The sequence below is a fragment of the Sorghum bicolor genome, chromosome 3 (genome assembly GCF_000003195.3).
Source record: "Sorghum bicolor cultivar BTx623 chromosome 3, Sorghum_bicolor_NCBIv3, whole genome shotgun sequence".
NCBI classification, from domain to species: domain Eukaryota; kingdom Viridiplantae; phylum Streptophyta; class Magnoliopsida; order Poales; family Poaceae; genus Sorghum; species Sorghum bicolor.
The window spans coordinates 62,279,974-62,307,016 of NC_012872.2; the positions used below are offsets into that span (position 1 = coordinate 62,279,974).

The following is a 27,043-nucleotide window of genomic DNA, read 5'->3' on the forward strand; positions in this document are numbered from 1 at the left end:
CATTTTGCATTTCATCATTCCAAAGTAGTTAACATTTTGTATTTTTTTGAACTAAACACCCTCTAGTTACACTCCAATCTACCCTAACATATATGAATTGCTGTGCTGATTACATCTAAACAAAGCTTTTCTGGTGAGATATTGCATGGAATATCCAAACGACGAAGCGAGCACGGGAGCAGTCGAGCAGAACAAAAACGCAATCTCCAACTGAAAGTGAAACTGGAATACATGTTCAAATGCCCAAGCTAGTGAACTGAAGATCCCATTTCGTAATTTAGAGAGGTGATGATGAAGGAGTGCGAGCAAACCCTGATCGGCGGAAACATGTTCCGTACGAATCAAAATTGGACGAGCCAAACAAACCAACCAAAACCCTCTCCCGTCGTCCTGCTCCCTCTCTCCCGCCGCCACACGACCGGGAGCACGGCCATGGCGCGCATCGTGTCTCGCGCGCTCCCGTTCGCCTCGCGCTCGTCCCTCCACCTCCCGCTACCGTCGCCCTTCCCCGGCGCGGCGCTGCTGCGTTCCGCCGCCACGGCGCCGCCCCTGCCCCCCGCTGCCAGGGCTGCACTCGCGGCCTCGCTGCTCTCCTGGGGCGGGCACACGGGCAACCCTGAGCCCTCGATAGCGGCACCGCCGCCGTTCGCAGGGTTCCTCGCCGGAATCCGCGGGTTCCGCAAGGGGCGGGGCGGACAGGCGTCGGCGAAGCGGTCGCAGCCTCAGGACGCACCGCCACCCCCGCCCCCACCCCCGCCGAAGGAGAGCGAGATCGAGCTCATCGCTCGCATCGGCGTCGAGGAGGACATGCCCGATGACCCAGAAGTGCTGGTACACATCACGCTTTATAGAACTTCTCTGTATTCTTATTTTTCCTGCTGCTTTAGAAGTGTTAACTGGAAATGCCGATGAGAATCCCGCAACTGTTTATATATTTGGTGCACCGTTATTTTGCACCATGTTTTGTCCTGATGTTGCAGAACAATTAGAACTGTAAGACTATTGCCTTTTGTTTTGACCAATGCAGCTGTTCATTTATGTAACTTGCTAATTAGAGACCATGTTTTGCCATTTTGAACTGGTTATGTCTCCATGTACTACTCTGTGTATGATTGGAGTCCCGAGAAGTACCTAATCAGTAAGGACGTACATGTTTCAGGTCTCTCAGCACATGTTTTATTAGAGATCTCTTTCACCAGTAATATGTTGTCTAGGACAATGTAGGTTCTTTATAAGGGAAAAAAAGAACTGTATTTGGCTTGTAATAATGGTTCAGATTTGTGTAGTTGATGGATTCTGGTTACTCAAGCTATTTGGCCTTTATGTTTAGGTATTGTGGACTTCCGGTATTATCTAGCTTTTGAGCTGTTTGTTTCCTCATGGTGAATGGCAATGGATTGTTAGATATGTTTGTTGCAGTTTTTGTTAAGTTTTAACATGGGTTTCTGGTAATGCACATCCCAAAAAGATACCTTTACATTAAATGGAATTATGCACTTCTAATAGCAGTCTTGGTAGAATTTTCTTTGACCAAGACATGAGTAGCCTGGGAAATTGTAGGTCATACCTAAGTATACCTGTGTCTGATGTGATTCTGGCTTTTGTTTGGGTAGTGGGTAGTTGGCTGCCTATTGGTTACCTAAATTTAGCTATTTATGTGTGTACATATTGTTTTTGTGTTCTGCTGTGATTAGTCTTTAGTACCTTATTTCTCTTAGACTGATGAGTTGTCCATATATGTTTGTAAATTTTCTGTCATATGCACGTGCAGAACATTGTAGAAATCTTAAAGTTAAATGTCCCAATGGCAATGAAGATTGCACTTGATGGACTTCTGGATTCCAGCTACAGCACCCGAGATACATCAATAAGTGATGTTGGGAAGTATGATAAGGTTGAGGTTTCTGTATTGCTATGCAATGGTAACTTCATCCAAGATCTTAACAAAGAATGGAGAGGCGAAAACCGCACTACTGATATGCTCTCAATGTCCCAGTACATTCCAGATCTTGATGTTCCCATTGTAAGCAGGAATACTTTTTTGAATCTTGTTATGCTCTTAGTTTTACCCATCCATCTTATTTTCTTCTCCTCTGAATATCTTGTTAATGCAGCTAATGTTAGGTGATATAGTAATATCTGTTGAGGCAGCTGCAAGGCAAGCTGAGGAGAAAGGTGTTACACTTCTTGATGAAGTGCGGGTTCTAGTGGTATGGTTCTTTTTACTTTTATTCCCTGAACTTACCTAATGATTTTCATTCCTCACAGTTCCTTTGAAATTGATTATAATTTGTGTATTCCTTATGGGCATCCCAAGCCCTTCAACTCATATATTATTCCCTTTGATTCCAAAATAAGTCCATCTAGGCACCTTTTCAGTTCCCATTTCCTGTTTTACCTCTACTTAAATGCACCATAATCAATCTAGTAAAGTATTACAAGTATACCATCTACCTCAATTTGTGTGCACAATTCCAAACTGCATAACTGCACCGACTCTTACAACTACAGCTTCATTATTCTACACATTACTTGTTTACTCTATTAGGTTCGTGGCATATTACATCTTCTTGGTTTCCAACACGAGTCGAGCAATGAGGCTGCAGCAGAATTTGAGAAGGAGGAGCAGCTCATTTTAAAAAGTCTAAGGTGGAAAGGAAAAGGTCTAGCTAAGAGTGCTTTGGATTCAAGCAAGCCTCAAACAGATTCATTGGATGGTATATTCTTAATAAGATTTCTAAGTTAATATGTTACAGAAACGCCCACCACACTCATGATCTAATCGAGCTCTTGGTGTCTAAGAATGTTTACAGGGCAAGTGACGAATGGTCTGAAGAAAGCTGGCAGCCTAAGATTTTACAAACCAAAATTCAAATATATTTTTTGTGATATGGATGGTATATCCTTTGCTCTTTGCACATATTTACAGTCTAGATGTGCTAATAGTTTTGACTTGTTATTGTTTTTTTTCTTTGAACAAGGCACACTGCTCAACAGTAAAAGTCAAGTTACAGCAAGGAATGCAGAAGCTCTAAGGGAAGCTAGGTCAAGAGGAGTAAACATAGTTATTGCCACTGGAAAGGTATTATTTGTTCTTTGCTCTTGTTCTACTAATCTATTTAAAGAGCAGAGGTGCTATATGATTTTTTTGATTATTTTAATTGAAACCATTGGATGACCTTGGTATAGCCTAGTGTATCAAGATGCCAAAATGATCATCATAACTCTAGAGGGATTAAAATAATTAAGGCTCAGATATGCTATCGTGGAAAATTTCATAGCAGAAACTATACCCTCTTGGAAAATTTGTAACCTGCAATAATTCACCTAATTTCAAAACCAAACATGTATGGAACTGTGTCTAAGGAAATAGTTACTAAGTTTGATTAGGCGCGTCACCTTTTTTTTTTCTCGAACGCATAGGGGAGTTGCGTATCTTTATATTATACAAAAAATAAGAAAACGGTCCTGTACAAGGCAACCCCCTTACCTAACTAGGAGCTAGGAGGTATGAGGAGAATGGAGATTGCAAAAGTCACCTTAAGAGATAATCACCTAAAACCAAAGAAATGATCTGTCCTGGGACCACTCACACTAGGGCATCAGGCTTCACCACCACGACAACCAGAACCAGACACCAATTCCTGAAGCTTACAGGCAGGGCTCCAGCGAGGCACCATAGCACCTCCTCTTTGTAGAACTGCTTGATGATTAGAAGGGAAGGGGATGTCCATTTAAATTTCATTTGTTCCTGTGATTCCACCAGGTCCAATCACCTAGTATTACAACACTGCCGAAGAATAGACACCTGGAAATAAACTTTTAAAGTGTATGGCTTTGTCATAGAATTCACATGCTGATAAGTTGTCCACCAGCTAGACTTTCCATAAGAAAAAAGGACTATGTTGCATTATTTTTCTTCCCCCTGTGTGGTCTGCTTTCATTGATACAACACTTTTTTCTTTTGAGCAAGGTGAAACTCGTCTAAAGGTAAACGAACTTACTGTTGGCTAAAGTCCTGCTGGAATTGGATAAATACAGGCCTTTCTTGATGCATCTTTAATATTTTTTCTTTGTTAAGCTTTTTTTTTCCTTGAACATGATTTGTATGAAGCTTGAATGGACATTATTTGTGTTGGTTATCTTTTTTTTTATAATTAGATCTTTTCAGTACCGCTAATGATTATATTGCTTCCATGCTCATTGCGAAATCAGGCACGTTCTGCTGTGATTGATGCTCTTAGTATGGTGGACTTATCTGGAAGAACTGGCATTGTTTCAGAATCATCACCTGGTGTATTCCTTCAGGTTGTTAGAAGTACATTTATTGGAAAATGCAGTCTTTTTAGTCATTAGTTGTCTTGAGTGATGTCAGTGCTGCACCTCTAAACATTGTGATCATTGTCAATACATTCAGTTTACTGACAACCTTGTATTGCTTACAACATGTCCTTATTGGAACCCTAACTACATCCAGGGTGATAAACCCAATAGGTTATCATGTATGGTTTTGTACTTTATGCATTTTCTGTGTACTTTCAGAATTCACCAGAATTGGGAAAAACTGTAGGGGAAAGAAAATGTTGAGAAACCTTTCTAACTAAACTAATAATGGTCACCCTCGATCATAGGTGAAGGTTTCTATTGTCTATCTATATACTTAAAAGTTAAAAACTTAAAGTTTGGGACTAATTCATCTCCACACAGTTCACTTGGGTCCCTATTAGTTGGCTGAGATGATACATGGATGGCATTGGACACAAAACTTATGTTTCTAATTCAGTGGTGCTTAGTGCCTCTACTCTTCATCCAGTGTACTCCTGTTATATTTGATAGTTGATGTCCCCTCAATTATGTATGTCAATGTAGTTTATTATTCTATTATTATTGTGAAGAATATTGTTGTATTCTTCTCACATCACGTAAATTATGCATTATTAACTATCCTTGTGATCATTATCCCCATCTCATCTAGTGCATACTTCCACTTGTAGGGTCTGTTGGTTTATGGTTTGGAAGGGAGACAGATTTATAAAAGAAATTTGGACCAAGAAGTATGTAGAGAGGTAAGGAACTGTTTTTGTTTGAGTAAACAAAAAAGTGGACATAATTTGCAGTATAGGTAGAAGGGCAGTTGCCGCTCTGTTCAAAATCTTGTGGCTTTTGAAATGCACTTATTTTCTTTATATTTAGTTGTGGATATCCTCTTTGGATCCATGTCAACAATGTCATACTATAATTAGCAAATATGCCTGCAGATAAACAGGCTGCATCCGTGCATCACAGCAACCATAACTGGTTGTCGATGATTTTCATGTTTTTTTTTCTTGCACACTCGTATAATGTTTATATGCTACCCCCTCTGTTCCATTTCTCTCTCTCGAACATATAGGAGAGCTGTGTACACACCATTCACACCAAGAACTTAAAATACATATGTGCCTTTTCTAGAACAAAACTCGACCTCGTCCCAAAAATAGCTAGACCAACCTGGGAGGAACTAGGTGGTATTTTGTTAAGAAGAAAATAGGCAACCAAATTTCTCTCAATGTGGACTTGGGTGGTCTGGTCATACATCCACACCCTTGACCAACTGAGCTAGATGAGCTTCCTCTGTTCCAAATTATAGTTCATTTGGTTTTGTTCTAGATCAAACTTCTTTAACTTTGGCCAAGTTTATAAAAAAATGCACCAACATCTGCAATGCCAAATTTGTTTCCTTAAATTCGTCGTGAAATATATTTTCAAAAGTGTGTGGTCAGAGTTAGAGAGATTTGACATAGGACAAGGCCAAAGTGAACTATAATTTAGAACAGAGGACACTAGCTAACTGATAGCTTATAACTCTCTTATGTCTGAGATAACACCTGAATGCACAGGAGAAAGAACTTGCAGAACTGTTTATCTGAATAAACTAATCTTACTCTCAATTGTCTGCAGTCTACACTGCTTGCTTGGTGCTCCTGTATCTATCTAGAAACTTGCGTTACTCCTACTAATTAGTGGCATATTGCTACTGTTTTCTTTAGTGTGTTAGGCCACATATAACTATTCTTCTACAAATATGATATCGTTGAGATTCATGCAGGCACTCTTATATTCTTTGGAGAACAAGATACCATTAGTAGCATTTAGTCAGGATCATTGTTATTCTGTGTTTGACCACCCTTTGGTCGATTCTCTCCATTACATATACCATGAACCTAAGGTATGACGTGGTTTGTCAGTTTGTTCTTAATCACTCTTTGGGTATCAGATTCGTGTCCATTCTGAATGTAGTTGGAATTTCTTTTGCAGGCTAAAATAGTGTCATCTATTGATCAGCTTTTAGAAACAGCTGAGATACAAGTAAGTATGCTTATTCTTTAAATACCAAATGAATTTTCTGAATAGCTTATTCCGCAAATGTATGAATGATTTTAGTGTTCCCTCCCTTGAAAACTATTAACATCAGAATATCTGTCTGTAGGTAATTTGTTACTTGAAATCCATGCTCAAGTAGCTAGTTTCTAAGGTTATTTATTTAGTTGATATAAGCAGAAACAAGGCATCTTACAGATGCATAGAAGAGGTTTAGGGTTACCTTCACAACAAAGATCATTTTCTGTTATAACAAAATGCTGATTTTGTTTGAATTTTCCATTTTGTATACAAGATAGGTACAATTTTATGGAACACATTGGGTCAATTGCACTTTTTATGCTACGATGTATTCACAATTTGTGGTGCTAAGACAAGTTGCAGCTTAACATTCCCATATTCTTCTTATTCAGAAAGTATTGTTCCTTGAAACTCCTGAGGGAATTTCGTCTGCATTGAGACCATACTGGGCAAAGGCGATAGAGGGAAGGGCCCATGTTGTTCAGGCACAACCTGATATGCTTGAACTTGTACCGCCTGCAACTTCGAAAGGCAATGGTGTGAAGATTCTGTTGAACCATCTTTCCATTAGTCCGGATGAGGTACAACCAATCTAGTCCCCAACTAATATATTTGCATTACACCAATCAAAGCTTGCTAGCCTTAGCTGAGGTAGGAGTAGCTGCAGAAAAGATTCAGTAAAAATAAGATACCAAAACATTATTCTAGATCAACGAGATCTGTGATACCTCTAAACTGCTGTGACAAATGACTCCAGGACAAGAAATATGGTGGTACCTAATTTGTGCAATCCACATTATTAACCTTTTCTTCCAAAATTTCCAACCATGGAGTTTTGCATTCGACTCCTGGTCATTCAAGTGTTTGTTCATGATAAATGTTTAAACATGGAGATACCAGTGAAGCAGCTGTGATAATGTTTCTGACGTTAATAGTGTGTCATGCTAATTGATCTTGAGGAGTTATGGTGTGTTTGATTCAAGGAATGGGAAGATAGATGGATCTACCTAATCTTTAGCTCTGAACCTAGTCTACATGTTTGGTCTGAGCATGTAGTTGGTCCTGGTCCCATCACTTACGCATTTGTCATAAGCACAAGTTACTAAAAAAGGAATGGTGTTATCCTACCAAAACCACAGCATGGATTCATGATGGATCGAATATTTTGAGCTTAGGATGTGTTCAAGACCATTTCTTTGGGTACTTATCGTCGTGTATAGTTTGTGAAACCTCTTCTGTTTTTATGACTTCATCAATAGTTTTACAGAACAAAACAACATAATAAAATTAAATCTGGCATGGATAGCAGCCCCTTGAGCAAGCTCTAGTACTATTTCAGCCTATTTGACTTGAAAGAAGATCAGCTGCAATGTAATTGCCATTGTGTATTAACTAAATAAGTTGAAAAGGTTCTAAAATCACTTTCTGTTGTGCAAGGTAATGGCAATTGGTGATGGAGAAAATGACATTGAAATGTTGCAACTAGCTTCGTTTGGTGTTGCTCTTGCAAATGGATCTGATAAGACTAAAGCAGTGGCAAATGTAATTGGTGCCACTAATGATGAAGATGGAGTTGCACAGGCTATTTATGAATATGCTTTCTAACAACACTGAATCATTTTGGACTGGATTCATATCTGTTCTTTTGATTCCCCATTTTCCCTGTATTCAACACAGAAGTCAAGTGGTTCCAAGTACACCGTTCGAAGAATTACAGTGGAGTGCGACCTCAATGTAGGGTTAGAATTTTTGAATTGTTGGCCTGTAATAATTTTTTGTTGGCAGGCACTGAAATCCAGCTCCACATACTCTTATAATTGGAATATGTAATCGGATTACTATTTTCTCAAATTTGTATGTAGGCGTTCCTTTTTTTTTACCCAATTTGTCTCTTCTTTACTCCGATCACAAAATACTTGGATCTTGCGATATGGCTACAGGATCACAGTTATTTACATGAATCAATGTCTCATGAACAAGACAGGAGATACTCTATTGAGAGCAGAGAAGGAAAACCTCTTACAACTGAGACAGGCCAATACGCTTGTCAACAAAATCCCTCTAAATGAAAGGACAAAAAAAAAGAACAGAGGTGAAACCCTGGATAGAAACACAGTCATGTCCTAGAGCCTACTGATGGTATCCACTCTTGTTTACAGGGATTGCGGGAGGTCTGTAGAGCATGTTTTTGCTGTTCTTCCGAGCCACCAGATTCGCGCAAGAACCCCTGCTGTTAGGACCCGGCACATGACAGTCCTGCTCTTCGTCTAATGCCACATAACTCCTGGATGGCTTCATCTTCTTGTAGGGCGTCTCTTTCTTGCGCAGATCCTCCAGGCACCTCACTTCAGACATACACGCGAACGATTGGGACTTGCCGTCATAGTATTTGGACAGCCCTTTCCTGCAGAGAGAGAGAGGACAACACGAGTTGAGAATTTTTCCCTTTAATTTGATGCTTGCAGATTTGTTTTGATGATTTACATGTAAAAAGAAAGAGAAGTCGGATGACTTACTTGACAGGGAGCTGTGCCATCATAGACGACAGATCGTAGAGGCTGTCCGAATTCAATCTCCGCACCGGCTGCTGCTGCGACTGCTGCGTAAACTGGTGGTGCTCCAGAGCTCCGGCGCCCTCTTCTCCGTCGGAGAACTGGTCCTCGTCCTCGGAGTCGCCGCCGGAGATCGAAGACGATGTCTCGAACAGCTCCTCGTCGTCCTCTTCGCGGTACACCGCGAGACCCGTAGCGCCGCTGAACCCGCCCATGCTTGTTGCAACTCCGAGGAGATTTCTGGATGCCCAGCAAGAAACGCCGGAGAACAAGGTATGTGTGTGGGGTGTGTGGATGATGGATATATTCTTCCTCTGCTCCTCTTGCTTTGCTTTGCTTTGCTTTCCTTCACGACCTTTGCCAGGGCCAGGGGGAGGGTAGGGGGTATATATACACACAGACACAGCTCTAGGAGTAGCTGGAATGGGATAATGCTAGGAGGCTGCCTTCTCGCAAAGAATTCAAACACGGCGTAGTGCGCTTTGACTAGTATAATGCGCGCAAGCAATTTGCATCGGTGACATCACCATCTTTGCTGTGTGCCAACATGGCCTAATTGTTAGGTTTTTTCTAGGACACTGATGGCATGGGCCCTATCGTCATGGTCTGTGCATCTGTCCCGTTTTTTTTTCCCCTTTTTTATTATTATACTTGCAGAAGAATATAAAAGAGTGTGAAAGTGTCTGTTGGCCACTCGCACATGCCTTTGCCCAGATTCTGCAGCTGGTGCCCCGCCTGATCTGATCTTATCTCTTCTTCAGTTTGCTGAATGTGACCAGGATTGTTCGCGTATCTCTTTGGCAGGTCGGGGAGTGAGACCGACGTGTGGGCCATGGATGTTGGGTTGGAGATGACGCCTCATCTCGTGTTGCTTGTTTATGTGGGAGCCGAGGGACACGCGGCGCGCTGTTGTTGGGTTATCATCCTTTTTCGATTGTCTTGGTCGCAGGATTAGGTTAAGTGGTGTCGGAGTATGCATATTTTTCACGAAACCACTTTTGCTTGAATTGTGATGGTTTTACTTGAAAGTTGAAACGAAACGAAATGATGGTTTTACTTGTATACCCCACAACAAACATCCTGGGATGGGGGAATTTGGACTTAGTTACCCGGTTGATCGCACAGTCTTCCCCTGATTATCGCCAGAATACTATTTGCTGTTTCCTATTTTGGAACAGAAGCCCTGCCTGCAGTGCGAGGCTGGCTGCAAATTTACGTAAGCCACAGCGGAGTCTTAGCTTGCAAGTGTCATTTTTAGGCATTGTTTAGTTCGCAAAAATTTTCAAGATTCCCGTCACATCGAATCTTTGATCGCATGCATGGAGCATTAAATATAGATGAAAATAAAAACTAACTGCACAGTTTACCTGTAATTTGTGAGATGAATCTTTTGAGCCTAGTTACTCCGTGATTGGACAATGTTTATCAAATAAAAACGAAATGCTACAGTAGCCAAAAACAAAAAATTTTGTGAACTAAACAAGGCCTTACTCGTGGTCCTGGACCATTTTGATTGCCCTTCTCAAATACTACAAGAGCAGAAGTGGAATCCATGGACCCTATCAAAGTAGGTGGGTAAACACACGTGTATGGTTTTCCGCATCGCATCTGTTTTTGCACTATAGATATGTTGCTCATTCCTTCCTTCCTTGGCTTCCACTGCAAGGGAGTAAAAAAGTGAAAAGTAACATGAGTATGCCTGGCTCAAAATTTAAGTTGTTGTAGCTCACCTACAAATTATGCACTCACTAGTGTTGGCAACGTTACTTACTTTCCATGAAAGTGCACATGATAATGTTGCTTTCCCCCTTCTACTACTATAGATAATGTTGCGTTGAATACCACCGCTAGAGTATCAAGGCATTGTTTTTTGTCTCAGCCGCCTGCACTTTTTGTTAGCGTTGTTTAAGACCTGAATTGTCGACCAGGGTTAGAGCAGCAGCACCAGGACGAATTTGGACCTAGCCTGTTTGATGAGCGACGCAAAAACTGGACACCTGTCGCGCGATCCAGCTACGAGCCAGGCGCATGTTCACTGAACCAACACAAACACCTCCTCCCACGTATTCTGCCACCAAAGCAAACACCAAATAATTAATTAACAAATAGTAACAATTTTCAATCAATAACTAGTACGAGTGTGAACAAGATGTGAGTGGACACATGGCGGGCAGGAGCAGCGTTTCCGGGGACACGGCCACAGGTCGGGCGGCGACAGCACCTCGTGTCCGCATGTGTGCTTGCCGGCCGCTCGCTGCGAACGGTGTTTCCCGACGTGGTTTCGAGTCCCGCCGATGCAGAAATCCATATGCCCGCGTCTGCTCTGCTCATGTGTTTCCCCTCCCGTTTTCCTGCTCCAGCCAATCACACGCCCTAATTCAGTTAGGTCCTTTAATTTCTCGTCTAAACAAATCTCGGTGCTCCAACACTAAGCTGCGTGCTTTCGTCTTTAACAATGTAGTATTATCGGTGCCCTTTTGTGGTCAAGGGGGGCGGCTGCTAAGAATATATCCGTGCTTCCGATCGTGGTGCTCTTAATCCGGCCTTATCCAAGCCCTGGACTCGTTCAAGCTTGTAGTGGTGGTGGTGGACAAGCTCAAAATTCGCCAATAGTCGTTCCGGGTACGGTGATGGTCCACCTGCCTCACTCGAACGCAACATTCATGACTTGGCCTGTTGGAAGGTTTCCAGGTCTTCCTATTTTCGAACCATTCAAACACGTATGACGACTCTTCCGGTTTGTTGTGTCTGTTGTGCGCCGAGACTGCGACCTCAGGACAGCCAGGGCGTTGTTTAGTTCTGAAAACTTTTTGATTTCAGGGACTGTAATACTTTTATTTTTATTTGACAAATATTATCCAATCATGAACTAACTAGGTTTAAAAGATTCGTCTCGTCAATTCCGACCAAATTGTGCAATTAGTTTTTATTTTTACCTATATTTAATACTCCATGTATACATATAAAGATTCGATGTAACGAGAAATTTGAAAAATTTTGCAAAATTTTTAGAAAACTAAACAATGCCCAGGTGAAACTTTTCTCCTTCACAAAAAAAAGAGAGCAAAATATTTTCTCTCTATTTTTCTCACTCGCTCTGTGGCTCAGTACGCACCTTGTTGTCGTGTGCGTTCAAACTTGAAACGCGTCGACCACGGAACCAATCGTCCTGATCCTGACCAATCTAGTAGCTCGTGCGTGGAACGTGGAACGCTAGCACCCCCATCTGGATCATTTTTATCCCCTATCCACCCACAGAAAACGACTCTTGGTTGGAGGCGCGCGCGAAGCCATCACCCAAAAGGCACCCCCGCCGCGCTCGCTCGCGGTCCTCGTATACTACAGCCTAACCCCGACGATGCGCCACCGATAAGGGAGAAAAGAGGATGATAAGAATGGGATCCGTAGCGGACCCGGCCGAATCGGTGCGGGGATCCGACGACAGCGACGGGCCGCGATACGATCGCAGCGCAGCGCAGCGCGCGCGCGGCGCCCCAGAAAAATCATGTGCGACGACGGGGCCGCTGCCTAAAAAATTTTGCGCACGCCAGTGTTTCGTGTGGACCACGCGTGGACTACCTGTCCCGGCTTCGCGCCTGAGGCGCGGGAACGTGGCCGGCGCGGCCTGCCACTGCCAGCCAGGGCAACCTGATCGTCCATGGATCCGCGTCCGCGTCGCGTCGCTGTCCGGGCGATATTTTTTTCGGCGCTTCACCCGCTGCGGCGGGCGCTGCTCGCCGCGCGCATCATGCCACTGCCACTGCCAGGATAGACGGATCATGGATGCGACGACTAGAAAATAGAAACCCATGCCATGCCCGGACGCGCGCGGCGCGGCCTGGGGTGTCGGGAGACCGACCTGCCGTTTTCACGAGGGGGCGGCGGGCGGCGTCCCCTCGCCACCCGGATCGGTTTTCTTTCTGTGATGAAGCCGGAACGGGCGTGGAGGCGGTGCGCGCAGTGACAGAGGCAAAAGCCGGGGTTCTACGATCGGTTCTCTTTTGCTGGGTGAATTATCATGGATGCGCGCAGTGACAGAGGAAAAAGAAAGAACACCGGAGTATACAGTTATGCAAGCTGTGGAAGAGTATACAGTTCTCAAAATGCTACAGTGTCGCGAAATTTTCTCTTCACGAACTAAACATGGCCTATTCATTCCATAGTGCTATGATTAAATATGGCACGTGAACTATGTAAGTCATTTGTTATTTTAACTATTAGCATATTGTAATACGTGCACACGGACAAATAAACATGGTTTATCATATCTGGCCATCTCTCAATTTTGAAATTTTATACCAGCAAATAAACATTTTGTAAACCAAAGAGCGCGTGCGAGGAGTAGCTGCAACTTACCTCATTGCATCAGATGACATGAAACGAACTGGATCAATGTGGGTCTAGGCTTTCCAACGCGTGGAAAACAACGACGGCTCATTTTTGACGAGATGTCACCATGTTTTATGTCCATAAAACTCTCATAACACTCAATAGAGACTTCATTGCAATTTGTGGCATTATAAATTACAAAAACATAAAAACCATAGTAATTTTCACATGAGAGCAGTCCTAATGGCCGGTTTTCTCGACATTAATTAAAGATATTAGTTAAGCAAAAATGTTGCTTACATCACTTTCACATATTGAAACTCAACCCCCAAAAAAGTTATTTGTGGTCAAATTAAATGTTTGATTTAAGACAACGTCAAAACAATGTGCTTTAAAAAAATGCAGGGAGTATTATCAATAGACGATTGATAACTCTTTATCCAACTTTAGGTCGAAATCAGCCTTTCCCCTTTTTTTCTGAGATCCAATTATGGTGCTATGTTTTTTTATTTTATTTTTTAAACATGATTCAACCCCTAGTTACTAATATTTGCGTATTCCCGTTGAGCCACTGGCCACTTGCCAAGCTTGCATGGTGCTCGCCTGCTGTCGGAGGACCTGTGCAATCGCTTGAGCTTTCAGCAGCCAAACGAACAGGTCTGTCTGAGCTCTCATTGTCAGCGTTACTGTCGTGGGAGCCGACTCAACAATAACGGACCCGCACTTTGGAATGGACAAAAGGAGACGGACGAGAAAAGGTGCGTAGGTCCAGCCGGCGCTATGGATGGATGCCGAGGTATACATATCCGTTCTTGCAATAGCAGTATGCTACGTGTGCTTCTCTGGTACAATAGTTAGTGCTATCTGCTACGGAGTACAGTACTCCATACAATATCCTGTGACTCTGAAAACAAAAAACTTTTCAAAATTTCCGGCAAATACATGAAGCATTAAATATAGATAAAAATAAAAACTAATTGTATAGTTTATCTGTAAATCACGATATGAAATTGAATCTAGTTAATACATAATTAGATTATATTTGTCAAATAAAAACGAAAATAATACAGTACCAAAATCTAAAATATTTTTAGAACTAAACAAGGCCTCAGCCGTCTCTCTCGAGAGAGAGAAACCACTCGCTGGCACTCCACGATGGGTTACATGGTACTCCTAGGCAACTACGAATCCTCTCTCACATTGCTCTCGTGTCTCGCACGACGCCTCGCTCAAACAGTCAAACCTAACATTTGACGACCGTTTGATGGTTTTGGATGCCAAATCGTTCTTAGGCCTTGTTTAGTTCGCAAAAATTTTCAAGATTCTCCGTCACATCGAATCTTTGGTCGCATGCATGAAGCATTAAATAAAAATAAAAACTAATTATACAGTTTATCTGAAATTTGTGAGATGAATCTTTTGAGCCTAGTTACTCCGTGATTGGACAATGTTTGTCAAATAAAAACGAAAATGCTACAGTAACCAAAAAACCAAAATTTTGCGAAGTAAACAAGGCCTTAGATTCCTGCCGACGGACACAGTCAGAGCTCCTAGTAGTAGTAGCTTCTACTATTCTTGAGCCCTGGCTTAACGGCATGTCTCATGTCTGAATCTACGCGACAACGAAGAGGCGTCGCGGACTTGAGCTCCTTGCATTCAGTGAACGAACGAAGGATCCAAGCAACGTACCCGCTGTATCTGTATGGAATGGATCGCAATGCAAGCTGAATTCAGAATCCACGCGGTCAAAGACTCAAAGGTACTACAGCTAATTCCTCTCCTCCGCCCTGGTTTCCTACGAAAACGTTCCGAAGCGCCCAACGTTGTCCGGTTTACCATCACTTCAGACTTCACCGTATCACCGTACCGTATCAGGTCCTGTGTTGCAGGCAAGTGGCGGCGGCGGTTTCAACAAACGGGCGGTTTCTGATTCTGTACGACCTTACCGGACTGGCCGTTGCGCAGCCAATGAGCATGGTCATATCCGCCGGTCGGCAGAGAGATCGATCAGTTGGGCAGATTGGATTGGGATGCAGGTGGGAAGGTGGCGGGCGGCCGATCGACCGGCTGCTGGGGAGAGGAGATGGGTGGAGGTTGGAGTTGGAACGCACGACGCGGCACAGGAAAGGCGAGGCGAGCTGGGCTGGTCTGGTCAGCCGTATGGATAAGGAGGGATGGCTATTTCTATTCCCGACCATGATTTGGTCATACGGAGTAGTTCGGCAGATTGTAGCCAGATCATGATGCTTTCATGAATGGTGACGGGCCGACGGCGAGAGTTCTGGTATGCATGTGTCGTAGCGACAAATGTAGCTAAACTGTCTCAACAAGACGATGAAGCGACGAGGAACGGGCCGATCAAAAGGCATGCCAGATTGCCATACCCAGAGTTACAGAATTTGGAGTCTGTTTCCAACACAGGAACTTGAGAGTTGCGGATGACTCGAATTTCGACGGTGTCATCAAAGAAAAAAAAAAGGTGGAAAACAACGAGGCGTGGGGGCCAGGGCCAGAATTAGTTACTCTGGTTGAGTCAAGGAGTCGTGCATGGTAAGGCCCAAATCAGGCCCACCTTGAAAATTTGCTGGGCTGTAGCCCACGCTCCTATCGAGCTCTAGTTGTTTTTTTTTTCTTCATCGAAATTGTTGTTCCTATTTTTCTGATTTTCTGCCATTGTGTCTGCGAAGGAGTCAAGAGCTATTTTTATGAAACAAAAGTAATAACGATATGTGTTCATACAGGTACAAACTTTCTTACAACTGGTTAGGCTACTCTTTTTCTCCTAAAGCTTTAATTTTTAGAGTTGTCTTAAGTCAAACTTTTTAAATTTTAACTAAATTTATAGAAAAAATCATTAAGATTTATATTAACAAATTAATACCATTAGATTTATAGTAAAATATATTTTCATAAGATATCGTTTTATATCATAGATATTGATGTTTTTTATATAAAGTTAGTCAAACTTAAAAATAAATTGACTGACACAAATTCTAAAAGTTAAAGCTTTTCAAGATTGGGAGTATATTTGTATGGTATTTTCCGACCCATGTCTATGTACCTTTTCCAGTTTCCGGTAAAATGTGTCTAGCCCCATGTCGGTCCAGTTATATCCGGCCATGCGGCCCACGGCCCGTCGGCACACCCTTTTGGCACGACACGACAGACTTCATGCCCGTGCTGGCACGGCTCGGTGGCCAGTGTCGTACCTGGGCCGCTGACCTAGCCTATGACACGGCACGAGCACGACACAGCCAGGGCGCGGCAAGGTGGGCGGCACGGCCCCCTCAAATGGCTCATTTCGCCTAGCCCATGAGCGTCGTTAAGCCCACTAGCGCGTATATAAACGCCACCACGTCGCCCCCTCCCAAATCCCTAACCCTAATCTCATTTTCCCCCTCCGGACGCCGCGCGGTGGCCTGCTCACTTTGAGCTCTCGGACCCTGCTCCAGTCAGTGACCTCGTCGGCTCGCCTTGCCACCCCTCCCTCTCCTACCTCCTTTCCCTTCCCTCCTCGAGTCCTCCTCCTCCTTGGGTGTACCATGTGAGTTCTCATGTCTGTTCTTCTGCCGCCGCTCGCCATCAGTTTAACAGTGGTTGTCTCGTTCTTTGCTTGGATGCTGGCACTCTGGCCTCTTCTGCGGCACTGGGCTCTAGTGGCATAGGTGAGTCGACTTGTTCATCTTCTTGAGATTCCTGATTCCTCTTACCTTTGTTCTTCTTGTTCTTGTTCATCTTCTTCGCGGGTTGCCGAGGTTGGTGCCTGACGCTGAGTTGTCCTCCTCTGGAGACGCCATGACAAGGCCGCCAAAAGCGCACATATCCACTCTTGAGGGACGGTGCTAGAGCTATTGCTAGGGGTTGGAATCGGCCTCCCCTCCCTCCATCGGCCATGGTGACGATGCCTGTGGCTGCGGATGTGTGCTGTTTTTATTGTCTTCGTGTGCTATTTTTTTTGTCTTTATGTGCAATTTCTTTGAAGTTTGAAACTTTGAACTGAACTGGTATGAAAATGAAGAAGTGCTTTGAACACTTGTGAATTTTTTGTTGAAATTAAGTTTTGTCTCGGCCGACGGGCCACGGGCTGGCACGACACGGCGAAAATGGTCATGGCCCATGTGTGGCACCACACGAAAAATCGGTCCATGTGTTGTGCTGTGGGCCAAAGGTCTGGCTCATGACACGGCCAGGTATCGCACGACCGGCACAGCGCGACACGACACAGTGGCCATATATAGGTCCAGTACATGGGTTGTCGGGTTAAGGCAAGGGAGGGTGTGCATAGATCGAGATTTTGGAAAAAAAAACTATTCGATATTCGTATTTGCATTAGCGTCAGGCGTTGTTTAGTTCAAAAAAAATATAATTTTTTTTAGATTGTTCATCACATTGAATCTTGCGGTACATGCATAAAATATTAAATATAAATAAAAAAATAACTAATTGTATAGTTTATCTGTAGTTTGCGAGACGAAACTTTTGAGCCTAGTTAGTCAAATACAAAAAAAAATGCTACAATGTCCATCTTGTAAAAAATTTTGGAACTAAACAAGGCCTCAATATAGCCCTTCTATTCATACAGATATACTCCCTCCGTCCCTGAAAGCTTCAACTCCTAGAATCCATGTCAGTCAAACTTTTTTAACTTTAACTAACTTTATACAAAAGAGTATCAATATCTATGATATAAAATGAGTATCTTATGAAAATATATTCTATGATAAATCTAATGGTATTAATTTGGTACTATAAATCTTAGCGTTTTTTTCTATAAATTTGGTCAAAGTTTTAAAAGTTTGACTTAGGACAACTCTAGAAGTTGGTGCTTTCAGAGACAGAGGGAGTACATAAATATATTTAGTTTTTTATAACCTTTATCTGTGAATAACAAAGTGTGTGGTAAAACTATTTAAAATTTGTATCTATGGCTACTTTAACAACATAAAAGATATTAGTTTTATGAGAGATTTACTTATATGGCTCTCAAAAAATGTCTTTTTTGTATGGTCTTTTTTAAAAAACTTTCTTCTATGACCCTTTAACAAACTTTTATTCTTTCTATGGCCTTCTATCTATTTCCAATACTTAACGGTGTTAAGTGGAGGTTATAAAGACCATAATATCCCTGGCGTGAAAAAAAATCGTAAAATTTGGTTAGTTTCTTGTATATTCTGAGTAATAGTAAACAAATAAATTGACTACTTAGATATTATAACAATACATATTTGGATCATAATAAATATTTGGACAACATCACAATACAGTACAATATGTGCTCAAAAATTTCATTTATACAAGAAACAAACCAAACTTTGCAAAAACAAAATTCATGCTAGAGGCATTATGATCTTTTTACTCTCCACTTAACACCTCTAAGTGCTGAAAACGGACAAAAGACCATATAAAGAAGGAAAATTCATTTGACGGCCATAGTAGAAAGTTTAAAAAAAGTCACACGAGGAAGATATATAATTTTTTTTAAAAACCATATAAGTAAATCTCTCTCATTTTACTATTACAGATGGTATGCATCATTTAAATTATTTAAAACTGTCTCTATGGTTAACGACATTGTATTGATTTTAATATTGATGATATAATCTGATTAAAAATTTAGCTCATGCTCTCGGTAGGCGGGGGAAAAAACAGCTGCGTCTCGGTGTGCGCGTCACTGCATGCTGACAATTTCAATTCTTTGGCGCGGAGTTCCATCACCTTGCGTTCTCGAAAATGCGAGCACGGAAAGAGAAAGGAACGGCAAGGCGCAACAAGCCAAGAAAGAGAGCACGGCGCCAGCTTTACCGATGCAGGGCCCCGCACAGCGTGCTGCGCTGCGATGCGACCTGTCGCTGTAATTGCCTCGGTTACCGGTGTGGTGTGCCGTCTGCTTCCCCGGTCTCGGGTCCCCGCTCTGCCGACCTGGACAGACCGGTATGGCGGTATCCACGTAGGAGTACAGTGGAGTACAATACGACGCAGGTGTATGCTCCTGGTCTTGGATACGAATAGACGCTACAGCTGTATCTACATGAGAGATGTCAAAAAAAAGTTTAATAACATATATATTTATACTCCCTCAATACATATAAAAAATTGTTTAGGACAATGACAGAATCTATAAAGCCTAAATTTAACTCTTTATTTTTATAAAAATACTTATATGTATACTTTTATAAAACTATTTTTCAAAACAAATCTATTTATATGGTTTTACATTTTCAAATTTAAAACTTAAAAATTATTTATAATTTATATTCCCAATGTTTGATTTAAATCTTATAAAAAACGATTTATTTTATGGGTGCGGAGAAAGTACATTACAAAGACAAATTTTATTTTTGATGAGATCTGAAGAAACATGGCAAAACGGATATTATGTTGCAGGATAATTATTTATTGCTTGTGAAATATTGCCAGCTTTTTCTTTAACGAAAAGCCAGGTGAGAATGAATTTGCGGCGTGAGCATAAAGTTGCAGGCTCTTTGGTCACGCAAAGCCTCCTCCAAAGTCCGAGTAGGTTTCCTTGTTCTTGGAGAAAAGGAGAAAACATGGGCCTTCTCCCTCCTCTGTCTAGTATGCTTTTCACGAAAAAAAAACGCTTCTTCGTTCTCAGCTCTTGTCGTTTCACTTGGGTTAACTTGTTTAGTTCTAAAAATTTTTGTAAAATTTTTTAGATTTCCCGTCATATCGAATCTTTAGACGTATGTATAAAGTATTAAATATATGCGAAAATAAAAACTAATTGCACAGTTTAGTCGGAATTAACGAGACAAATCTTTTGAGTCTAGTTAGTCCATGATTGAACAATATTTGTCAAATACAAACGAAAGTGCTACAGTGTCGATTTTCCAAAAATTTTTAGAACTAAACAAGGCCTAAAGAATTGCATAATGCACTTACAGTATGCAAACATATCGGCTTGCATCTGGATTCTTGTACAATCGGTAAAAAAATCAAATTGTATACTTTGCATTTTTTATAATCTTTATAAGCATATAAAAAGCTTGTTTCAATTCGGAGCACTAAAAATTAGCTAGACAATATTTAAAAGCTGCTATCTTTTAGCTAACCAATTTTTAGTACGGGATGTCTGGATCCACCTAGATACGGAGTAGTGAGTTAAAGGTGTATATTGAGCTATTATCAAACTACTAGTAAAAATGCCCGTGCGTTGCAACGGGACTAAAAGTTAATTAAAACAAAGCAATGTGTTTTACTTTCTCTCCAATAACACACACCATTAACATTTAATAATAATATCACACGGTGCAACATAGTCTTGAGGTAATGGGAATTTTCCAATTTATTACCATTGAAGATATTATTTATTGTATCATAGAAAATATGCAATTTGTTGTATAATGTGGATAATGCTGCCATTAGCTATTACTATTACTTAATTAATTATTTATTAATAAAATAATTATATACACCAACCCCCGGCCACCCCGTTCAACGCAACCAAACCAAATATCGGATTAACCCCTCTCCTCCTGGAGAAAGGGAAAAAAATCTGGCTCCATCGCCCATGAACGGATAGGCAACATAACGCATGCGCTCCTTACCTATTCGCTGCCCTGATAATACGTATTCGAATCCAATATCCAATTATGGGTTAGTTTGGTAGAGCTCCAACACCCGTCAAAACAACTTTAGTTCTAGTTTCACTTATGGAACAGATTCACTTGTACAGCTCAAGCGCTTTTTTAGACCTTTTGGCAAAACAATTTTATTTCATAGTTCAAAATAGTGAAATGTCCATAATACCATGTTTTCCTTTTTTTTTTCTCTTCCAATCTTATCTGCTCACCACGCATGCGTACGAAGTAAACCGCATCTCCTTCAACCTTATTTCCTCTCTCGACGTGCATACACACCGCATCTCCGCCCATGCTGCCTCCACCCTCCATGCCCGTACGCCCTCCCTCACTTCCTCCTAGTAAGCACCTTTGTGCCCTGCCATTGCGACTGCACCCTCATGCGCCTCTGCGGCAAGCCATCCTCGCACCGTCTCTCCTCATCCCTGTGTGGCCTCTCCGCCGACGCCCATCGCCACGCGCCACGATGTCGTCCCTTCCCACTCTAGTCGCACGCCTCCGCAAGGGCAATGACGACCATGGCTGGACGTGGGGCCCACCAGTGGAAGCTAGCAACCCCATACGCATCCCATCCTGCTCCGACGAATATGGGCAACAGTGTATTCGGTGGCGCACTTGGTGACCGACGCCGACAACAGGAAAGAAAGGAAAGATAGAAGAGAAGAGAAATAGAGTTATTCTTTTCTTTTTTATTTGGATTCCTATTCACTAATAAGGACTCTATTTTGGATAAATAAGTCAAATCAACACACGAAAAAGGTTAGCCGTTCTTAGGACTTGTTTAGTTCCCAAGAAGTTTTATAAAATTTTTCAGATTCTCCGTCACATCGAATCTTACAGCATATACATGAAACATTAAATATAGATAAAAAATAAATAATTGCACAATTTATCTGTAATTTGCGAGACGAATCTTTTGAACCTGGTTATCCATAATTGGACAATATTTGTCAAATACAAACGAAAATGCTATAGTGTTTATTTTGCAAAGGAACTGAACAAGGCCTTAGTTGCAAAAAAATTTGTAAAATTTTTCAGATTTTTCATCATATCAAATCTTGCGGCATATGTATGGAGCATTAAATATAGATAAAAGAAATAACTAATTACACTGTTTACCTGTAATTTACGAGATAAATTTTTTTAAATCTAGTTAGTCTATAATTGAATAATATTTGTTAAATACAAACAAAAGTGCTACAGTATTTATTTTGCAAAAATTTTTAGAACTAACGAGGCCTTAGTGTTGAACAAGAAAAAGAAACAGGTCCAAGAAAAAACAGAAAAAAAAGAAAAGTTAGAATGTGGAACTAAATGAAAAACAAAAGGAAAAACAATATAAGAAGGAAAAGAAGCCAAATCTTATCTGCATCTTGGCTGGCCGCACGCCCGCACCCGCGCCCCCTTCTCCTGCACCTGCAGTGCTCGGTCGCCTCCCTCGCAACAGAATCGGCCGCCCGGCCAGCTACCTTGCGCCGCCTCCTTTGCCACCCACGTCGTCTACTGCCGACTCTCTCATGGGTCATGGGCTCATGGCAGTGGCGCACTCGACAAAAACAGAATGGAAAATAGAATAGGCCTACCATCTCAGAGCCAGATCTGAGGCGCCACCGGACCACCGCACCGCGTTGTCGTCCTCCTCGCGCTCGCGACGCCTTCTTGAGAAATTTTGGCTCTTTATAGATAGATATAGATTAACAACTCTAAACCTCCTGCTAATTTTTAGCACGTGTTACGAGCCCCCCAGCTAATAATTAACTTATACAGTATATTAGTAGGTTTGTTTGCACTGGATTCAGTAGTAATTAGTAATAATTTTAGCTGCTAATTTTTAATATTGATGGATTATTACATAAGGTCACAGGTATAGCACGACCTCTCATCGTGGAAAGACATTTTTTAGGCCCCAACTGACATGTGGGTCCCTTTTGTGTTCGTGTGGTCGTGGTCCATGCGAGAACCTTACCAGCAGACATTCCTCGCCCCCGTTTTCTACTCTACTACTCCTCGGCCTTCCGTTTCTCTTCTGTTCCGTTCCGGACTTGAGCCGGCCTTGTTTAAACGTCCACAGCTCCATTTCATAGCCCCCGGCTGGCGTCCGCGCCCGCAACAGCCGTCACGCACTTCACTCCAGCAGCCCCTCCTGCTCTGCCTGCGTCGCAGCCAGTGGCTCAGCGGCTGCACTCGTCATCCGTGCTCCCGTGCCTGTCTCGTCTTGTCCTCACTCTCACACTACTCCTCCCCTCTCCGGCTCTCTGCCTCTGACGTCTGACCTCTCCTCCCCAACGGTGAGGCCGGCGCATTGCCGTTTCGAGCGCGGACACCGAGGGCTAGAACTAGAAGTGGCGGCGGTGCCAGGGCTCGGCGCTCGGTCGGCAATGGCGGGGCGGCTTATGCTGGCGGCGCTCCCTATTCTCCTCTTCTTATTGCTCGTCGGTGAGTTGCGCTCGTTGTTCTTGAATGTTACGACCCTTCACCAGTTGCGCACTCGTTAGTGTTGTTAGCAATGCGCGGACGGCGAGATGCCTTGCGTGCTTGAGGAAAAGGACACGATTCGATTCTTCTTGCTCTGGACTAGTGGTCTTGATGTTTTGCTGCGTGTTCTTGAGTGTTTTTAGAGGGGGAATGTTCCACTTCATTGCTCCCCTTTTTTGAATCTATATATCCCTGCAACATATTCTTTTCTTTCCATCTAAACCCAGAGCCGAAGATTTATCGCTGTTTTTACGAAAAGAAAAGAAAATAAAAGAACTTTTAAAGCCCAAATCACTGTATTTGCTCTGTTCGCGCTGGTGGTAATCAAAACAGCACATGCGCAATCGCAGGGCAATGCCACGGCGGCAAGATTGGCGTCTGCTACGGCCGCAACGCCGACGACCTGCCGGCGCCGGACAAGGTGGCGCAGCTAATCCAGCAGCAATCCATCAAGTACGTGCGCATCTACGACACCAACATCGACGTCATCAAGGCCTTCGCCAACACCGGCGTCGAGCTCATGGTCGGCGTCCCCAACTCCGACCTCCTCGCCTTCGCGCAGTACCAGTCCAACGTCGACACATGGCTCAAGAACAGCATTCTCCCCTACTACCCGGCCACCATGATCACCTACATCACCGTCGGCGCCGAGGTCACCGAGAGCCCCACCAACGTCTCCGCCCTCGTCGTGCCTGCCATGCGCAATGTGCACACCGCACTCAAGAAGGCCGGCCTGCACAAGAAGATCACCATCTCCAGCACCCACTCGCTCGGGATACTGTCACGGTCGTTCCCGCCGTCTGCTGGGGCGTTCAACAGCAGCTACGCCTACTTCTTGAAGCCTATGCTCGAGTTCCTTGTGGAGAATCAGGCGCCGTTCATGGTGGATTTATACCCCTACTATGCGTACCAGAACTCACCGAGCAATGTGTCCCTCAACTACGCCCTGTTCTCGCCACAGTCTCAGGATGTGATTGACCCAAACACTGGACTGGTTTACACTAACATGTTTGATGCCCAGGTTGATTCCATCTTCTTTGCGCTCATGGCTCTGAACTTCAAAACTCTGAAGATCATGATCACTGAGTCAGGGTGGCCAAACAAAGGGGCGGCCAAGGAGACTGGAGCCACTCCAGACAATGCTCAGACTTACAATACCAATTTGATACGCCATGTTGTTAATGACAGTGGCACGCCTGCGAAACCAGGGGAAGAAATTGATGTCTACATATTTTCATTGTTCAATGAGAACAGGAAACCTGGCATTGAGTCGGAGAGGAACTGGGGACTGTTTTTTCCTGATAAGAGCTCTATCTACAGCCTTGATTGGACGGGCCGAGGCAATGTGGATGTTATGACTGGAGCAAACATTACAAGTGCAAATGGTACCTGGTGTATTGCTTCAGCTAATGCATCAGAAACAGATCTGCAGAATGCCCTCAACTGGGCATGTGGTCCAGGCAACGTAGATTGCTCTGCCATTCAACCAAGCCAACCCTGCTACCAGCCGGACACTTTAGCTTCCCATGCTTCATATGCATTCAATAGCTACTACCAGCAAAATGGAGCCAACGTTGTGGCCTGTGACTTCAGTGGTGCGGGAATACGAACGACGAAAGATCCAAGTAAGAATCCCATCCTTGTTACTGTTTTGATGATCATGATGCTATGCATGGTTTCATTTGATGACATCCATGTGCATATATTCAAGTTGTGGAGCATGTCTTTAGTTGATGTTGCAGTTATATACATAAGCTGCTCATATAATCTGATGGTTGTAGCATTTACTAGTATTCCATCCATTCCAAATTGTAAGATGCTTTGGCTTTACTAGATACATTACTAGAAAGGTATGTATCTAGAAAGCTAAAACATTTTACAATTTGGAATGGAGGCAGTAGCTAATTTCATGTTGATGAGGTGTCTTTTGCTATTAGGCTATATATAGATGTCTATGAGAGAACAGTAGCTTACTTACAATTGTGAGTTTGCTTTCTCAGCTTGTGGTTTCTGTTTCTCTCCAATGCATCTTGCATAGATCATTGTGGTTCTGAATACAGGCATAAGCAGTGTCTGTTCCCCTCGTACTCATATGTTATCAAATTTGATGCTTTGATGGTATTTCAGTAACTCTTGAATTGTTGAAAAGACTTACTGATGATGCTATAATTTTCTAACTTTCTTAACTCATTCCAGTAACTCTTCGAGTGTTGAAACGACTTGTGGATTACTGATGATGCTATAGTTTTCTAACTTTATTAGCTTATTGTAGTTTACCAGAGTCTTGTATTGGTCAACTTATTCCCTTATAATGCATATGAAACAATGAAAATTTTGATGATAGTTGCAACGATTGTTTCAGTGTAGCATATTGATTCGCATGAGAATATATTATTGTGTGTTCCTTCAATAAGCTCTATTATAAATGTATGTTCCTTTTTCTGACCAATTTAATAAGCTTCTTTGCTTTTTTTATTTCTGGCTTGCAGGTTACGACACTTGTGTCTATTTGGCTGCAGGGTACGAAATACTCTCTCACTCCTTTGTATTTTAAGAAACAGTTCCAGTGACACTCCACTAACATTTTTTTCCTTCTAACTTGAAGCAATAAGATGAGCACAATGAATTCGACATCTCTTCCAGCTCAGAGCAACTCTGGTCCAGTTCCATGCGCCAAATACTTCACCACTTTCCTCCCCATGCTGGCCCCCGTGATGGCTGCAGTTATGCTGTGATCTATGGAAATGCTCCAGCTAGCCTCTGCAGATGTGGAGATGAAAGGTGAATTGCGTAATGCTGGTAACCAGCCGATGTTCTGTTTTGCTATGAGCAGTAGACTAGTAGTAGTCTAGTAGAGAGGCATATTATGCTGCTGTAGGAATTCTCTGGTCAGTTGAGATGTACATCGTCGCGCAGACAATATATATCAGCTGGCCTTAAGAACTCGATAACCTTTTCTGCTGTCTTTCGGTTCTCTTCTCTTCATCGCTGCATTTTGCATTTTGCATTTTTGCATTAATCTCTTTTGTATGGTTCTTTTTCTGAACTACCATGGTAGGCCTTGTTTAGTTCACCCCGAAAACCAAAAAGTTTTCAAGATTCCCGTCACATCGAATCTTGTAGCAAATGCATGAAACATTAAATATAGACGAAAACAAAAACTAATTATACAGTTTAGCTGTAAATCACGAGACGAATCTTTTGATCCTAGTTAGTCCATGATTGGATAATATTTGTCACAAACAAACAAAAGTGCTACAGTACCGAAAACTTTTCACTTTTCGGAACTAAACAAGGCCTAGGTAGCATGTGAGAATATATCGCTGCTAGCAAGTCTTTTCCGTACATTGGACCATCAATGGATTATTGGATGCGTGGATGAAAATGTTAAGGTGGGAAGTTCTTTGCCAAATCCCTGTGCAGCAGCTGGACCATCATTTGATTGCAGAAAAGCTCCGAAGTCAGTTGTCAGAGAGGTCCTGGAGTTCATTATTATGCTCTATATGCGTGCTCTGAATTCTGATGTCTCCTTTTAAGCTGTATTGATGCTTCAATGCTTCTTTGCTGCCAATGATCTTTGTGAAATCAGGCAAGCTGTAGTAGAGCTGTGCACGGTAATATCACGAGCAGCGATGTCTCAATGATATAAGCTTCAAGGAGTATTGTTGAATTGGGATCATGAGATTGTTGAATGTTGGCACTTGGCGG

The 27,043-nt window shown here is 42.5% G+C and overlaps 3 protein-coding genes across 3 annotated transcripts; 2 read left to right on the plus strand and 1 right to left on the minus strand.

Moving 5' to 3' along the window:
* LOC8062162 lies at positions 229-8,259 on the plus strand. The gene is made up of 12 exons (XM_002456285.2): positions 229-831; positions 1,772-2,023; positions 2,115-2,210; positions 2,549-2,717; positions 2,814-2,897; positions 2,982-3,082; positions 4,216-4,308; positions 4,995-5,066; positions 6,089-6,208; positions 6,298-6,348; positions 6,774-6,962; positions 7,819-8,259. The coding sequence occupies exons 1-12, from the start codon at positions 289-291 to the stop codon at positions 7,984-7,986; spliced, it is 1,938 nt and encodes a 645-aa protein (XP_002456330.2). The 5' UTR covers positions 229-288; the 3' UTR covers positions 7,987-8,259.
* On the minus strand, positions 8,313-9,412 carry LOC8062163. Its single transcript, XM_002458416.2, has 2 exons — positions 8,898-9,412; positions 8,313-8,785 (listed from the first exon to the last, which is right to left on the minus strand). The coding sequence occupies exons 1-2, from the start codon at positions 9,146-9,148 to the stop codon at positions 8,512-8,514; spliced, it is 525 nt and encodes a 174-aa protein (XP_002458461.1). The 5' UTR covers positions 9,149-9,412; the 3' UTR covers positions 8,313-8,511.
* LOC8075549 (glucan endo-1,3-beta-glucosidase 13) lies at positions 22,960-26,300 on the plus strand. The gene is made up of 4 exons (XM_002456286.2): positions 22,960-23,296; positions 23,686-24,960; positions 25,825-25,855; positions 25,941-26,300. Exons 1-4 carry the CDS (start codon positions 23,239-23,241, stop codon positions 26,068-26,070), a joined length of 1,494 nt encoding a protein of 497 aa, XP_002456331.1. The 5' UTR covers positions 22,960-23,238; the 3' UTR covers positions 26,071-26,300.